Source organism: Strix uralensis, chromosome Z (assembly GCF_047716275.1).
Source record: "Strix uralensis isolate ZFMK-TIS-50842 chromosome Z, bStrUra1, whole genome shotgun sequence".
NCBI classification, from domain to species: Eukaryota; Metazoa; Chordata; class Aves; order Strigiformes; family Strigidae; genus Strix; species Strix uralensis.
Genome location: NC_134012.1, coordinates 49,547,262 through 49,564,930, shown reverse-complemented (window position 1 = coordinate 49,564,930; position 17,669 = coordinate 49,547,262). Strand labels below are relative to the sequence as shown.

At 38.2% G+C, this 17,669-nt stretch overlaps 1 protein-coding gene across 1 annotated transcript in view; it reads right to left on the bottom strand.

Annotated features, from left to right (window-relative positions):
- The window catches only part of LVRN (laeverin), a 38,147-nt gene that overhangs the window by 863 nt on the left and 19,615 nt on the right, over nt 1–17,669 (bottom strand). The window contains 9 exon segments of the mRNA XM_074855411.1: nt 1,219–1,294; nt 2,535–2,675; nt 4,774–4,944; nt 8,350–8,457; nt 9,182–9,276; nt 10,160–10,313; nt 11,757–11,812; nt 13,303–13,442; nt 16,435–16,511. Of these exon segments, the coding sequence (XP_074711512.1) occupies nt 1,219–1,294; nt 2,535–2,675; nt 4,774–4,944; nt 8,350–8,457; nt 9,182–9,276; nt 10,160–10,313; nt 11,757–11,812; nt 13,303–13,442; nt 16,435–16,511 (1,018 nt within the window).

The following is a 17,669-nucleotide window of genomic DNA, read 5'->3' as shown; positions in this document are numbered from 1 at the left end:
CATTCCAGAGAGTTAACTTGTCCCTAAAGAACAAAAGGTGAAAAATTTATAGTTTATGAATGTTTGTCCTGGTTTAACCAGGATAGGGTTAAGTTTCCCCAGCAGTGGGGGGGGAGCTCTAGCCGGGTTATTCAGATACCATGCGGACGTCACATCCTGGCAGGTCACATTTTTCCTGGCGCGGAGCGCGGTGCACTCGTGGTTTTGTACATCGTGCTTCAAACTGCTGTATTTGGTAGCTATTTTGCTCTGTTCATTGCTATCACTATTACTGTTATTGTTATTGTTGTTGTTTGTTGTGTTGCTATTGCACTGTTGTATTAAACCTTTCCTTATTTCAGTCTTGGGGCTTTGTATTTCACTCCCTTTGTGGGGGAGGGGCAGCGGCCGCGTGGTCTCAGACCCCGGCAGGGGCTAAACCACCACAATGTTGAAGAGAGATTTCTTTGATTTTAGGAGCTCTCCTCATTAAGCATCCCTTCTCAGTTACTTGCTGTACACATGCATCAATCAGCAGCAAAAAAGGGAAGCAAAATTTTTCTTGTAAGGACACATACTAGCAGTTCGGGTCTGGCACAGAAATGTGGATCACATGCAGACAGCATAAAAGCTGAGCTGTTGAGAAAAGAAAATAATATTTTGGGAAAGAATCTGGGGAGACTTGGACTGGAGATGAAAGAACAAGAAAAGAGTATGAAATCAGTACTGATAGTTATTGTCACAGGCACTACTGTGCATTATTGTGGGGAATAAGACAGCCTACCGCCACCTCCCCAAATATTACCATCCTTCAGCAGGTTTCCCAAAACCTATTCCCTTTTTCCAGATGTACAGCAGCCCATTTAGAAAGCATTGTTCATGAGCTCATCTGGGCTGCCACGCAGTCAAAAGAAAAGAACTGTATCACACGTGTAGGCCATCCGTTCAGCACATGGGCAGGCAACCTCTTACACTGCAACCACACAGAGCAGGACGACGTCCATCCCTGCACAAAAGCTCACTATCATGCCATGCTTAACCAACTGCACAGACAAGCTGCAGGGCTGTGGGTGCATGTTCATATGCTTATTTCTCAGATGAGGAAGTATAATTTTTCTCAGTGTCTCAACACAGCAACTTTATACAATACATTATATGATTGCTTTAAAAAACAATAGATTTGAAAAAGGTATTTACAAACCGGCAATAAAGTTAAAACTAGCTGCTTCTCTGATTTACCTCCTGGATCTGTACATCTGTATTCACAAATCTTCCCATGACTTTTAATACATCATGTAATAATTCCTTCCCATACCTGTAAAATTGATACAAAGGTCCTTCAAACAGCATGTTAGCAAATATACTAAATTTCACCTTATTTGAAAATATTCCTACTATTTAGTTATTATTTACGATGTTGGAAATACCGACTAAACTGAAGTTTGCAATTTTGTACTCTTTTTCCCCTTTTAAGGAAGTATCATTAACATTCAATTTAGACATTTGAGCAAGATGAAACACACTAATTCCCCTTCATTTTCATTTCCCAGTAAGCTCTGGTATTTTTACTTTGGTGACGTGAATTCTTTGCTTAAAATGGATAATCTTTGTGAGCCCATACAGCCAAACTGAGCTAGAAAGGCTAACCAATAATGATTCTAACAACTTGGTGTTTCTGTTGGTATCTTGAGGATGGTGTATGAATTAATACCCACAGTGTTCTTTTAGTTTGAAAATAATGGGTTAGTCTCCCAGAAAATTTCTCATCAGTATGGAACACAGAAGAGCTCTGTAAGGGAACAAGTTGGTGTGACACAAATCTGCTACAACTTGCCTTTTCTAGAGTTAGCAATAAAGATACACATTTGAATGCTCCCAGATGGCTGGTCTTGGTTATGCTGCCACTAATGGCTCCCAATGGACTCCTCTGCCACCACAGGCAGCAGGAAAGTACTCTCACAGCCCTGCTGCTTTTCACCATTGCCAAGGAGAGAGGGTTTTCAAACAGACATCAAAATACTTGCTTTGCTTGAGACAGGTAGTCCAAGCTTGCCTGCAGTTTACCTGCATCAGTGCAGGCAGGCTGGAGATGGATTAGGACTTAAATCAGGGAATAATACTGTAGTTGCTCCTTGCAGCACTTGTAAACCTGTGTGCTCCAATCCCCCATGTCTCCATACTCTCTTTGGAAAACAGGTTACAAACTTACTGCAGCATTTTATACCCACACTTATGAAATGCCAGTGGGTAAACCCATTTCTAGAGTCAGATTTTCCAGGAAATTTAACACTTCAAAGCACTGAAACAGTCATGAGCAGACTAATTTTTAAAGCATTCTGTGTCCGACATGAGCTCTTTGACACTAAGCCCCAATCAGAGTTGAATCCTCTGAAAACCCTGCTCTGCATACTTAAGAAATTGCACCAATCATTACAAAAAAGTCGTCTCTGGAAGGAACATCTGCACCTGGATTTTACAGCTCACACATAAAGATGGAGGAAGAAGCCAGAGAGCCACAGAAATAAAGGGAGCCCAAAGCTGGTTGCTTATCATACCTTTCACTTAAAAGTGGCCAATTTTCTGTAACAAATTCCCAGGCTATACGGTGCCCAATATCCTTAGTCACCACATATAAGATGATGATTGAAGTACAATTGGAAGAAAACAACGTATCACTGAGTCCATATTGCAAATATCTGTTAGAAAAGAAAGTAATAATTGTACCTATCACTTGCGTTTAACAGTGATGATCTGGAAATATCATCCAGTTCAGGAAAACTCCTGTCTCAACAAATACCAGAATGTGGAATGTTACACCAAAGTTGGTCACCCTGAGCTGTGTATTCAGCTTGGGTTTTGTCCTTACACCTTTACCAATGTGAAATCCCCTGTTCTTCCACACTGACTCTCCACTTCTCAGTAAAATGAGGGTGTAGCACATCAGGTGGATATAAGTGCTTTTCTTATCTGTCTGACAGAAAGACAACCACTCCTACCAGACAACCCTGTGGAAGGACAAACTGCTCCTCAGTTTCTGGAGACTCACTTCACTGTGACACAGATGGAGCCTAGAGAGTAAACCAGCAGTGAGACACTCTGTTATGCAAAGCAGACCTGCTTATAGGGTCCCCTATAACAAGACTAAATAACAATGGGTCTTGGATGCTTTCATGGAGCTAAGGCATGATTTCAGAAGCCCTTTATGAACTACCTGTCAATGATGTCAGTGACAATGAGTGCCTGAATATCTTGAAAAAGTAAGTAACAATTCTCTTTGTTGCCTCAATGTATCAACTTGATAAAGGTATCTCTTGTATCTCTTGATGTATCAAGGAGCACTGTTAAAAGAGTTATCTTATCATAAGGTCTTGCGGGCAGCTGCTTTTTAGGTAGAGTAGATGAGTTGGGTTTATCGCATTTGCATGCCACCATCATGCTTAACAGAATGGGCAAAATATACTGAGGGCGAGGAAAAGCCCAGCTTAACATTCCTCACTGCAAAAGATTTTCAGGGTGGCATTCAGAAAAACAGATTGGCTTATCAACTACTAAGGCACAGGGATGAAGGAGGTCATCACAATTCCCTGAGCTTGTCAGGGACCAGTGCTAGCCTGTGCCAATGACAAAGTCAATAAAGGGCCATACGATAGGTGGAAAATCAGCATAGCTGACTGGACACCCCTTCACAACCTATCTTGCCATCTTCTCAGGTATATTTGTTCTGTTTCCTCAAATGACCGCCAGCACAAGAGTAGGTGGCTGGCAGGAGAAACATCTCTGCTACTTTCAGAGCTTTAGACCCATTGAGTTGATGCCATTCCTTGGATGATCATTTTTTAGGCCATCACAGGCAAATTTCTGTCCTTTGACAAATCCTTCAGGTTATGTTACCATGACAGATTACAGAATTCATCTTCAACACCTTTTTACTGACAAAGTGAAAAGATTTTATACGGATGTCTGTGAAAGGTAATAAATACAGTATTCCAAACTGTGTTCAGGAAGTGTCTGAAAAACACTTAGATATATGGCTTAACTTTTAGTTTGCCCCACATGGAGTCAGAAGTTAGACTCAATGATCTTTGTGGATCCCTTCCAACTCAGATATTCTATGATTCTATGAAGCTGGAAATTAAAAAAACCCCAACTTTTCAATGTGAGCCTGAACTTCAGATGGTGAACAGCTTGCTAGTAAGTAATTTTCATTTTTGCCCTTAAACTGGGTGATTTGGCTTCCACATAGATACTAAATAGACTATGACACTCTAGTTTGGAAACGAAATAAGCACAGGAGAAGGAGTATGGGAAAATTATATAAAATCATAAATGGTAGGGGAAAATGTCAAAGCAAATTATGATAATTACTATTTCTTACAGTGCAGAGAGTAAGGACAGCCAATGGGTTCCAAGTTAAGAAGCAAGAGAAAATAGGTTTAACACAAACCAGAAGGAAGCATGTTTTTATACAACATGCAATTATATTATGGGATGTGTTGCCATAGTCTGCTATAAAGCCTGAAGGTATAATTTTAGTTCAAAAAGGTCACTAGATATATTTACGGAAGACAGGCCCAGTGTTAGACATGACACACTAGCTACCAGCTCAGGAAATCCCTTTCTCCGGGATTACCAGCATCTGGGATGCTATACTTGAATTAAACTCTTAATACTCTTCCAGTGATCTGTAAGATGCATGCTTCTGGTGCAGGCAAACCTCCATCAGGTTTGCACAGTACAGTGTTTGTGTTATGATTTACTTCTATATACACAAAGATATACTTTGACCAAGGTCACCTGTAAAGTAACCACGACTCTTTGGCACAGCTCATGGCAGAGAGCAGGATGTCTTTATCTTCCTTTGTGGAGCCGGTATGGTTATACATTTCCCATGCAAAATTCCATTCTTTATCGCTTCCCACTGCAACACCATAGCAGCAGACTGTTCTTCTAATTAAAAAGGGAATTCTGCAAAGCAAAATATAATTGAAAGGTACTGTATTATTGTTAAGTCAAAACCAGCTGTTAACACATAACTGAAAAGAAATGTTTATTTACAGTTAAAAGATGAACAAGAAAGGAAATACAAAATAGCAATCTAAATAAAGCTAGGAAATTTGATTGCCTTATTCATGATTTACACATTTAAAAAGCATGCAGTTTAAAGGCAAACCAGAAATGGTTTTTAGAATAGTTGGACCAAGCTATTTTGTGTACATATAGTGTCAATGCCACTCTTTCACATCACAGCCTAGGACATAGATCACACCATTGAAGAGTGTACAGCTGCATATAAGCATCATCCCAGACAAGCCTTTTCAAAGTTTCTTCAGTGAATGCAGTAGAAAGAGCCATGTGCAGTACAAATGGAAACAGAAGGAGACATTCCTCCATGCAACAGGCAGCCTCCTATTACTCCCACTCCAGGGAAGAGTCCTCAACATGGCAATGAATTTCACAACAAAAACTAAATGCAAACGTTATCAGTGTAATACTCCATGTGCAAAGGCTGAACAGAAAATTTCTCCTGTGGCAATGATACGTCCCTGACATTAAGACATTGTCAACACTTTCCAGTGACAGCAATGTATTCTACTATGCAGGCTATCTGAAAACAGCTTAAATTAATGGTATTTTGGACTAATTCTCATTAGGAGAATGGGTCCCCTTGCTACAAATGAAACATTTAACTTCCAATGGCATACTGTTAATCTACTTAGTGTTGCATAAGATCAAGATTGTAAGTAGAAGTGTAAAAACTATCTTGCATTTAGATCAGGAGATAGAATTGGAAAGCAGACAAGTTTCTGGTCACAAAAGCCATTCTTCAGGCCCAAAACTGGAAGCAGCAAATTCATATTTAAATATAAGAAAAATTCCTCTGAGTTTCACTAGAGAAAACTGGGATGATACCAGCAGAAACAGACAGTATTAGCCAGAAGGAAGGCTGTATGACAGCAATCTTCAAAGCAAAAGGTAGAGACAAGTAAGTTATAAACTCTGGAAACTAAGAAGGGCTAGTGGGAATAAGGGAGAGAGCTGGGTGTTTTGCATGACAGACATCACTTCTTAAGAAGTGGAAACGCAAAATGCAGAGATTTTGATAGTCCTGTTGTGGGTGGGGGATTTCACTGACATAATAACAGAAAGTGTGGGCATGTTTCATATTTACTGCAAAAAATAGTTTGGATTCATTTACCTGGATATGTGCTGGAACATAAGGGATTTGCCACCGAGAATGATGCTTATTGAGATTGAGTGTTTATGTCAAGGTAAAGAATAGTCCTGCGAGGAATACCTTTATGACAAATCTTATTTGAGTTACTGGGTCTAGTAAGAGTCCACTGTAGGGTGACAACAGGGTAAAGCTGCTTTGGCTAAAATACAGATATTTATTTTGCTACTGCAGCTGTTCCAATAGTTTCAAGAAAATGTTGGTTACTGAGCGTAAAGTTGTTGTGGGTGAAGAGCAAACAGACAAGCTCAGCAAGTTCAGCATGCATTCACATATGATGTCCTATATTCACATTCAGCATTCAAGGCAGGCTGTATGGGCTGCCTACTATAGGACAATGGTCTACGAGCTGGTGACATCTATGGTGGCCCTGAAGTGGTTTATGTTGTATAGTTCACAGATGAAGCCCACTGTGGTCCAGAGGGACTTCAGAGCTTGAGGTTATATTACATAAGGATGGGGCTTATTAATCTTGGTATTTTTTCTGGGAGTGGTTGTGTGGTTTGCGATTACTGGCCTGCCAGGATTCTCTCATTTCTGGATCTTGGGGAAGATGCAAAAAGCTGCTGGGGACAAGGGTGGATTATTTTACATCATTTTCCTGGAGCCAATGCAGAATTGACATAGTGAAAATCCTACTGGGTTTCACCTGTGGCAAAACAGCTATAGTGTGCTCTTATTAATTTTGCTCTCAGAATGGAGAACGTAAGAGCTTCTAAAGGGATTTGATGTGAAATACAAGTCAAAAGTTTATTGTGCCCTGTTCCTTTTCTGTTCAGCATATGAAAAGCCTCCTCTTTAACTGAACAGGAACTGTGATCTGTCATTTGAAACCTAACAAGTATCCTATCTCCTATGTTTTTTTCCTTAAAATATGATCTTTTTTTTCACTTAATAAAATTCATAGTTGCAGTTTTTTACACACTTCTAGCCAAGTGAAGTGTGAGGCTGTAAAGTCCCTTTGAACTTATGTCAGTGCCTGAAAGGACAGCAAAATTAATCTTCTTCATCTAATTCAAAACCATATCAGCTAATATATTTCACACACTTTTCAGCTCTTCAACTCAGATAAGGTATGTAGTATTCCACAAGAAAAAAAAAAATTCAAATGTTATTACTAGGGGAAGATAAGTGACTCTTGAAAACATCCTGAGAATTCAGCATAGCAGTGTTGCTTTTAGGGTGGGCTAGTAAGAATATTCTCTCTGGAACATAGCAATGTATTTAGGATACATAAATTTTTCAGTTTAACTGCAAAGCACAATGTGGTTTTTATGAGGATGACCACTACAAAGCTATTTAAAAAGACCACAAACATAAAAGTACAAGTTCAGTTTATTTAACCAACTACATGTATCAGTAGAGATAAAAGTTACAACGAAATATTTATGACAACTACAACAAATAAAAATTATAACAAACTTTAAATATTCACTCACCAGTGCCAATACCATTTGACTATTGCATAGAAAAACATCAAAAGAAAGAGGGAGGAAAAGAGAGTAAGAATTTCAATACATTGTAAATTTTCTTTAATAGTGCAATACTTGAATACAGAAAGTTTGATCCTGGTAGAGCCCAGACTCCATCCTCACAGACCAGAAACCTGACCACTAGGCTCTAATATCAGCATAAGAACTGACAGCTGTTCCCAGCACCTATTTACATGAATACAGAACATGCAAAGCAATTTGTTGGGCTCACCACGGGCAGATGCCTCTATCATACAAACATCGTCTCATTCAGTACTGCTAAGAGAAGCTTAGAAACTGAGTTGGTATACAGGATAACCCCAAGGCTGTACTGCAGCAAAGGGACTGGGATATTAGCCCTAATCTGAGGTTCACCTGCTAGGTGGCTAAACAGATTTTAGTCTTCATGGCAAAAATCTCCATCCTCCAGCATGTAAAGTCCATGTAAAAAGCAGTAATAGAGAAATCATCATAAAGTTGGAATTTGGGGAAGAGGAGAGTGATCGGGGGGCACAGTTAGGCTTAAATTCTGTCAGTTCTGTCAAGAGTAAGAGCAAGTCAAGTGTACAGGAGCATTTCTCATTCTGCCTCACCCATGTTAAGAGCACTTTAACTTTTGACCTCGCATACACATGCACTCCTCTAAGAGGACATTATCATTCTTACTTGTACTCAGGGTTGTCCATCCACTTAGCATACAGTTCAGACGACAGGTTCAAACAGTCTTGGAGGCCTAGCCAGCATGCTGTTGCAAAAAGTTTTTCCAAATACACTCTTGAAGGGAAGCCAGAATAGCAAGAATAAAAGATAAGTATTCCACATCTGAAGTACCTGAACTGTGCTTGACCAGCACAGTTTCAGCATGTGATGCTGTTAACCCAGGAGAACCTCTAACTAGAAACATTTGAGCTTTAATTTAAAGAAAAACAAAAACCAAAAAACTACCAATAATGGGTTTCTGACATCAATATTCATGGATATTAGTGAGGCTACCAGTGTACTATAATTTTTCTTAGTTTTTTGTGGGGGTTATATGCCTCTTGGTAGTTTTAAGAGACTAGTTGCCTCTAGTCCAAATCACTCTGACATTCAAGACTGTGGCTGCAGTGGCCTTGCAAAAGGAAATATTTTAAAGCTCTAGTGATTGATCCATAAATCACATCTGAAGTTCATTGTTGTCAGTTTTGACCCAACTAGCAGTAGCCTGTTGAGACTGTTCTCCAATAAAGAAGAGTTAACCATCAGATCATTAAACTATCATCTTTTACGCCCACTAAATAGACTGAAAATATCCCCAAATATCCTGATACTGCAGCTTCATTGTAGGTGTCATCATAAGTAACACACACTTATAGGACAGTAAAAGTAACAATTCAGTTACATTCCAATCAGTTAGAGCATTTTCCCTGTATCTTGTAGTTAAATTTACAGAGGCAAACTGCAGTGTATCAGACCGAATCACATCAGAACAAACTTTTGAGAAAAGCACAATACTTACTGAGCAAAATAGTCATCTTCCAAAGCATCAACATTTTGACGAATAAAACCTGCATAATAATGGTATATTGGCAACATTCTCTTTAAAAGGTATTTCTTTAAAAAGAAAGAAAAATTACTTTCATTTAGATGCAAGTTTTTATTTTACTGTATTTTTCTTTACTTACTCAGATTTACCCTAAATATTTACCACTATCAATTTCTTGGCAACACATCACATTAAATTAAAGTATATAAATTGGGTCTAAAATTCAATACACCTGTACATCCATTCAAACTGGGAAGTTACCATTTCACATCACCAGGACCTCTGAACTCATTATGAAAGAAAACAAATGCTCATTCTCAGAGAAAAAGATAGAAAAGAACTTCTCAATAGAAAATACTTTGTTCTTGCATCTTTTAAACATACCTTTACTTTTAGAGATTAAGAGAACTACTATTGTGGGACTGTACTTTAAACAGAAGTGAAATCTTCTTCAAATAGAAGTCAAGGAAATAAATAAGACAGTATCATCTCAGGTAGCTCAAATATGGGAGAAAATCATCTCATTTAGTATCCAAACCCAATTCCTTCTTTCTCTCCATGAAAATGAACTGGAAGGCAGTACAAACCACAGAGTACATACATACTATATGCCCTTTATACATAGCAGTGTTACTCCCATTACTGACTATTTCCTACTGACTGATAGCTGTATTTTCCAGATCCTCAGTTTTACAAAAACCTAGGATCAATGTTAATATAAAGAATGTGAATATATTTCTGCTTTACAATAAGAATTGCTCAAGATTCAATGATATTTATCATTGACTAATATATACAAAGAAGTACCTCCTATTTAAAAAAAAAGTTGACAAAATCATGCAAAGGGAATCACAGTTATCACTACATTCTTGAGAATTTAAAAATCATTCATTTTAGCCTGATTTATTTAAATGGTCTAGTATCTTTGCTAACTAACAAAAAAGGTCATACCTTTAAAAGTGGATATACTTCATAGCTCTTCAGAGTACTTTCCAAATCCTCAGGTACTAGGTTTAGCAATACCACATTCCATATGAAGAGTTCATCTTCTCTGGCAAGGTACTTTGTCAGTTCAAGAGCTGTTTCAATCTGAATGTATCCAAACCTATTTGAAAATAAAAAACCTCATACTTGAGCATAGCTATTCAGATTAATTACCTGCCAGGAATACAGGATACTGCATGAAGAGTGACCTAGAAAAAATGTCAGAAAAATAAAAATAAAAAATATATATAAATATGGTATAAATATATAGTTGAATATATTAAATAATATAATTAATAAAGTCTATTAGATATAATATATAATTATTTAAATGCCCATTATTCTAATCATATAATTATAATAAATCTCTTAAAAATAATATATATTTAAATATAATCTGAATAAGTATATATTTTAAAATGGTGCTTTTAAGACTTGAACTCTCAAAACATTTATTATAGAGCACAGTGCCACTACTAAAGTAGTAGGACAGTCATGGCAGTAAACATGGCAGTATGCAGACTGTATTCTGCTTGTATATGCAGGATACAGTATAGGCACATTTACAGATGCATCAGTCTCACTAGAACAAAATGAAGGAAAAGAGCACTGGTTTGAGTTATAATACATTTGATTTTTATTGCTAAACAACATATTTTCATTATTGGTTCTTTTGTGGAATATACATAACCGTAAAAACAATTTAATTCACAGGCATATTTGTGGAATGAACAACTTCAGCTTGGCACTTCTGTGCCTCAGTGTGGAATTAGCACCAATTAATTTTTTCCCAATAGAATTCCAATTCAAGCCCCTCTCCTCCAGAACAGAAACACTTCTAGTGTACTTACACAGGAGCACAGTTCTATAATTCAGTTACATTCCTTATTAAATACTAATTTTGAACTCTCTTATGAGGCTTTTGTAGGAGAGGAGGAATGGGAATTCTTCCTTCCTCCTCTCAGACCTACCTCCACAGGGTCTGAGGGTGGGCAGTATGCTTTGGCCACCTCCTCCCTGATCTCCCACATCATAGGTGTCTGATGCTTTTGGGATCTCTGGTATGTTTGAGGCACAGACATATTTATCGCTTCTTCAGCTCCCTACAGTACTGCTGACCTCTCTAGCACCACAGACCTGAGCAACCGAGTCATCCATCAGCAAGGGAAATGAAAGAGGTATTAAGAGCAATGCAGGACAGCACAGCTGAGATAGCCCAGAATAAATAAAGGAAAATTCAGAATGTTCTTTCAGAATCTTTTTCCTGTTACAACAAATACAGATTAGCCCCTAAAAAACTAATGACAGTTGTCATTATTTAAAATATTTCTTAAAAGAGTTGGAACAAAAATTAAAATGAAATTTTGAAAGAAATCACTCAACACTGGCCAAAGAATGGATTAATAATTAATATTATAATATATTAATACTTCACTCCCCCACCGTTTTGTCAAAACAGTTGTTCTGATGAGGTACATATGGGTAGGAATGAAGCAGAAGTAGCAATGTTGAATGCAATCATGTAGTTTAATAATTTTCTATGACATATTTGAAACATACTTACTGTGTCAATGCAAAAACATCATCTATCAGCTGGAACCTGCTGACAGCGGGAATAGCCTGCAGAAAGCATTCATGTGGCATTAATAGATCTAAACACATCATTAGGAGTTTAAAAAAATTTTACTATGCCTCAGAAGGATGAGACAAGTGCCTAACACTTTTCCTAAGGCAAAATCTTCTACAAAACATCATAAAATGGATCCTGCATTTTAAGCTGAAATTATGTATGTGCTTTTAGGGATGTTTATATACATAAATATATAGTGACATAATATATTTTTATATTTATACACATACATAAAGCATGGAACTTCAAGACCCCTCTGACTTGCATTCTGTAATGAAAATTAAAATATGGAAACAATATCCTGCTTATATAATTTTGGTTCATTTTTTTCCTTTTGAGGCTTCAGTTCAGAATACATACTCAGATTAGTCAAAAGCAGAGTGTCTGGTACTATCATGAATTAAATGATCGAGGTAGAGCCATGGGTGAACCCCTGCTTACAGCTCATGTGCTTGCGAGGTCTGCTGGTCCCTCCTCTTCTCCTCCCTGCTTCCATGCTCCTTCACCTCAACTGCCGCTCAAGCAAACCTTCCCACTGACTGGTGCCAAAAACCGGCAAGTGAGCACACACGTAGTTTCCTGCTGACTTAGATTTGCTGTGAAAGAAAAAAACCCTAGAAAAAAGCCAGTGTTTTGTAGAAAGGTTGAACCATATGCTCTGATCAGCCTCAGGTCCGGACCTTCTGGAGAGATCATCTGACTGCACTGATTAATATTATGCTGAAAGTTTACATTGTATCACCTTTGTTTCCAAAACCAATGAGCTGACATTACTACTGGAGCCTCTGGCTTACTCTAGGGTTAAGCAACATTAAATACTATGCAACCCCCTACACAGCCACATGTACAGGCTGTTCTGTACTGCTTTCATCTTCAGCCCAAGCTGTGGCAAATCAGAGGTGGGATGAAATATACTCGGAGATACAGAGTCTATAGAGGACTTAAAGAGCCGAAGTAGAATTGACTGGAACTTTTCTTCTAAGGAAGATCTCCACCAAAAAAAAAACCAAACACAAAACCAAACATGAAATCCAACCCTGATTTTTTTTTTTTTCCAAATGTCACTGGAAGAAATATTGTGGTTTGAGGAAACATGTAAATAAAAAGCTTTCTCCCAGCCTTCCTTCTCCATGGTTACCTAACAGCAGATAAAGCTTAGTCACACATCCATACCGATAACTCTTCGAGCCAAATTTAAGAGATTGGAAGAACCAGAAGCTGTTAAGACAGCTTTGAAGACAGAATGCCATCTCATGTAAAGTTATTTTTCATGGTTGTGTGAAACTATTTGGGCCCATTCATCTTCCACTATAGAAGGCTACCAGTGACTTCAGTGGTGCAATGGTGGATGGCTGCTTCTTATGTGGTTGAGTTTCTCATTATTCCAGGTTTTCATCAATGTGATTACTGGTAAGAAGTGCGAGAAGAAATATATGGGAAGAATCTGTTTATAAGCTTGAGAAAACAAATATGATCTTACCTTTGGATCATTTTCAAGTAAGCGTGCTAATCTCTTTAAGTTTAATTGATCATAGTTCACTCTGTAGTAGCCACTTAAATTTACATTTAGCAGAATCCAGTCATATTCTGACTCCGATACTTGCATTTCAGGAAACACTTCTGTAAAGTGACACTAAAATGTATCATTTAATTTTCTCAGCACTGTTAAATTCTCTTGCATTTATAAACACTGGACTCAGTAGTCCTCTGAGATCTAAGATGCAAGTCTGAGGTTGGACGCAAAGAGAATCCCCCAAAAGCTCAGTGCATTTGTGATCTCTGCTCTGTACAACAGAACTTCAACAGGCAACCCCTTAGGTACCAAGAACCTTGAGATTGCAAAGGGGAGGCTGAGGACCCACTTTGCTCCTACCCTTTAGCTCACAGGCAGCTGGGAGAATTCAGAAAGGTTACCCAAGAATAAACAGTCTGGATGAGGAACAGTATCCTCACATGCCTGCTATAAGGTATGCACCCCCAGCACGCCTGCTGCTCCCAGTGCTGCTCCAAAACACACCTCTCTGTACCTTATGGAAGAACTGACCACCTACCAGTATCCACATAACATAAATGGAGATCAAGGAAAGCAAAACAACTAAGTTTATGCAAGAGACAAGTAATAGAAAAATTTTATTTTACATAAAATAGTCCTGTAGTGTTTTTGAGTTACATCACTCACAAAAGGCCTCCTTCTGCAGTCCCGTTTCGTCTCACTACTACCTATTTTATGTGTGCTTGTCTGTTTACTTGCTCCTGATAGCCTATAGTATATCTGAAGGAGCCAGTGCAGCCTTGGAAGGCTCTAAGCTGCCTCATCAGAAGAGGAGTCAAATGCAGCTTTAACTGGCAACAATCATCCTGATTTAAGAAGGCAAACTCTCTTAAGACAATCAATATTGGTGAGTAGTCTAGACCCAGCACTGCTTCACTCTGAACAGAAGACTAAGACTTCAATGTGTTTTGACTGAGCAAGTACTACAGGATTCATCCTCGGTCATCTTCACAAGCTGAATGAGATGGAAAAAGTGGCCCATGACAGATGGTGGCTCAACCAATTAAAAACAGTGTTGATGGCAGAATATGGCACTAGCAGTACTTCCCCTAGAATGGCATATTGGTTCAATGCTCTGTTACTCATCAGGAGTACTTTTAGATGCAGCTAAAATAGCAAAACGCTCCTCCACGCCCCAGGCTGAGTGAAACATGTTCTACCATAACAGCACCATCTTCCTACTGTATCTTTTTTGCTGTGCAGATGTCTCACTCAGGAACAGTGACCAACACAATTATATCAGCAGAAGCTAAGTATGTAGACATTGCCCAAGGAGCCCTAAAGCAACGGGACAGGCTTTTCACACTGTACAGTGCAGCGCTGAATGAACATGCTGGGCTGCTGGCAGCAGCCAAGCTTGGAGCTTGGAAGTTTAACTTAACATGTTTAGAAGCAAGATAAATTAGCTCCTGCAGAGCTCTTTGCAGCAAAAATACACACATGCAAAATCAGTTTTGAGATGTTTCCTCTTCATGTATTGTTATGTCACTGCAGCAACCATTCCAAAGTTCAAGTTAAAAGTGTACTTTGTACCAAATCCCTCATTCTCATTTACCAAAACCATTCTGATGAATACCTCTGAATGACAACCTAACAGTTCTCTACTACAAGCCATTTCAATATCACAGGAACAAAATGGTAACTGAATTTGAAATTACCTTTATCATTTCTACCTTTGTAAGAAACCATTTAGTTTATTTATGCATCAAAAAGTCAAAAAGAAAATTAATTTTTTTCACTCTAAAACATGAATGCAAGTTCCTTCACTGAATAGTGTCTCATAAGTTTGATACATGGCTTTCAAATACAAGTGGAATGTGTTTTAAAGATTGAATTTCTACTTTATCGTAGTCCCTTCAGGCAGATGCAACATGATGGGTTTTTTAATAACTTCTGTAGCTCTTAAGTCACATGATGGGTGAGGAAACAGAATTGGTATCAATTCAATAATACAAGCTTAGTACATGACTAGTCCTTCCAGGCAAGTGCTGCCTAACAATGCTTTTCCGCAATCTTCCGATTTTTCACCTTAGCAATCACTGGTTTATCTAACTTTAAAGCATTCAGAGGAATAAACTTCCAATGTTTGCTTATTTACTTGTCTATATACTGTGAAATGATCACTGAAGCTATCTTGATCCCTCTGCCTGAAAGAGGGAAAGTAGCTTTTAACCACTGCAAACAGAGGGTGGAGAGCTGCAATATGCACATAGCATACTGTAGTTTTGCTCTTAAGCTTTCCACAAACACATCAGTCTCTGCATCTCCTTGTAACTGATTCGAAACCTGCTGGTAGTTCAGGGCTGACTTGCCAAAGAAAAATGACTACCCCATTCTAATGATTACATTTCTTCTTTCTCAAAAAGAATATAGCTGTTTCTTAGAAAGCACTGAAATGAGAAAGAACTGAATTTTTTATCTGACTGGAGATGCCCATAAACTCACTTTTCCATTATAAGTCTTTAAAACTTTTTAAAACTGTGCTCTTTTGATGAAAGTATTTTTAAAAGTATTTTTGCATAAACAAATGAAATTAAACAGTGTTGAAAATATTCTTTTTTTGTTTTTACAGATATCCATTTATGACAATGTTGGGTCATGTCATGCATCTGGTTTTAACTTTTTCAGTCTTGTATCTGCTACTTCAGCTGATCATCTTCTGATGTATCACAGCTGAGATCCTACCTATACTCAAAACCTGTCATTAACATCAATGGGATCTGCTGGGGTAAGAATTATACAGAAGCATGAGGAGCTAAGAGTTTGGATTTGTGTACAAAACGACAAAATCAAAATTACTGTGGAAATCTCTACACATAATATGCATTCTACGTATTATTAAAAACATACACTGAAGTTTGATGCAACATAGGAAAAACTAATATATTAACCTATTTAAAAATCTATTGCTATTGTAACACAAAATCAGCATAACAGATAAACATAGACATTTCTGTCATAAAGTTTTATCTCCCTATTCAACTCAAATATATCCTCTGTTTATAGAAGTTAGGTGTGTTTTTATCAGCTTGGTTTTAGTATGTGTGAACAAATACTTACTGCTGCTTTTATCTAGCCACATTAAGGGTTGTGATGATCCATTTCTCATCCAAGAAATAGGAATAATCCATGTGTTACTTAACAAAAAAGAGAGATAATATAATCAATTCTTAGCTTAAAAAAACCCGTCTCAGCTGATGCTAAACTAGATTGCTGATGAGTTCCTTCTTACAAGAATCTCCATCTACCTTCTCTCCTCTCTGATGCACAAAACCTCACCAGATGGTGGTACTTATGCTGGATCAGCACTTAGGTTCATCAAAACTAAGGGAGGTTTAGCATGGCTTTAAATAGGCACTCATGTCTAGAATACTGTTTAATGCTAGGTATTTGAATAACGCTGTATCTCTGTGCTGTGGCTTTCCTTTTTCAGGCAATAATTCTCCTCACGTACTACAGTTCCTGTATTTTGGGGGAAAGTAAAGCTCCTTTTCAGAAGGGTATCTACTAAAAAAGGCCCCAGGCAAGCAATGCAGCTGTAATTCTGACAACTGTCATTTCCTTTCTGAGGGAATGTAAAGCTCCTGTCAAAAACAGATGAAAGCTTCAAAACCCTGAAAAGTTCTGTAATACACGTCCTGGATTTTCTTACATTCACATGATATTGCCCCTTGCTAACTACAGTAACGGAACATTTGTAACGTGGAACACCTTATCTGGGCTAACCAAAAACGCTGAATGAACTAACACTCTGCAATTCCTGGAGCTTGGGAACAAAGGAAACTCTGTAATGCTCATCAGAATTGCTTTTGGCTGTTTGTATGACAAGCAATAGCAGCCAGGGAAAAACTGCTTTGGGTTTTGCTCTCCCTTACACTTTTTCCCCGTGTGAGAACTCATCTCATGGGCCCTGTCCATGCACCTCAATGCTTATGACAACCGCTGAATTTCATGAAAGTTCAATCCCTAGTCATGAGTTTCCAAAGTGGGTGACCAAAGGCAGCTCCTTCTAACACCATTTTTAGGTATCTAAAGAAACAGCACAGCTCTCAAAAGCACCAGGCACTCAGCAATGCTCACTGCAGGAACTTTAGACCCGCATGTCAGGTACTCAGCACTTCCTGAGAAAGGGGTCATTTATGTAAGTATGTTATTCATTTATGTAATGATTTCATTTATGTAAATATGTTATGCGTTAAATGCAACCCCTTTATACTTGCCAAGCAGAAAAGACTGGGAATATATGCACTGGAAAGAAGCTACAGCATGGTTCGTTGAAGTCCCCAGTCCATACA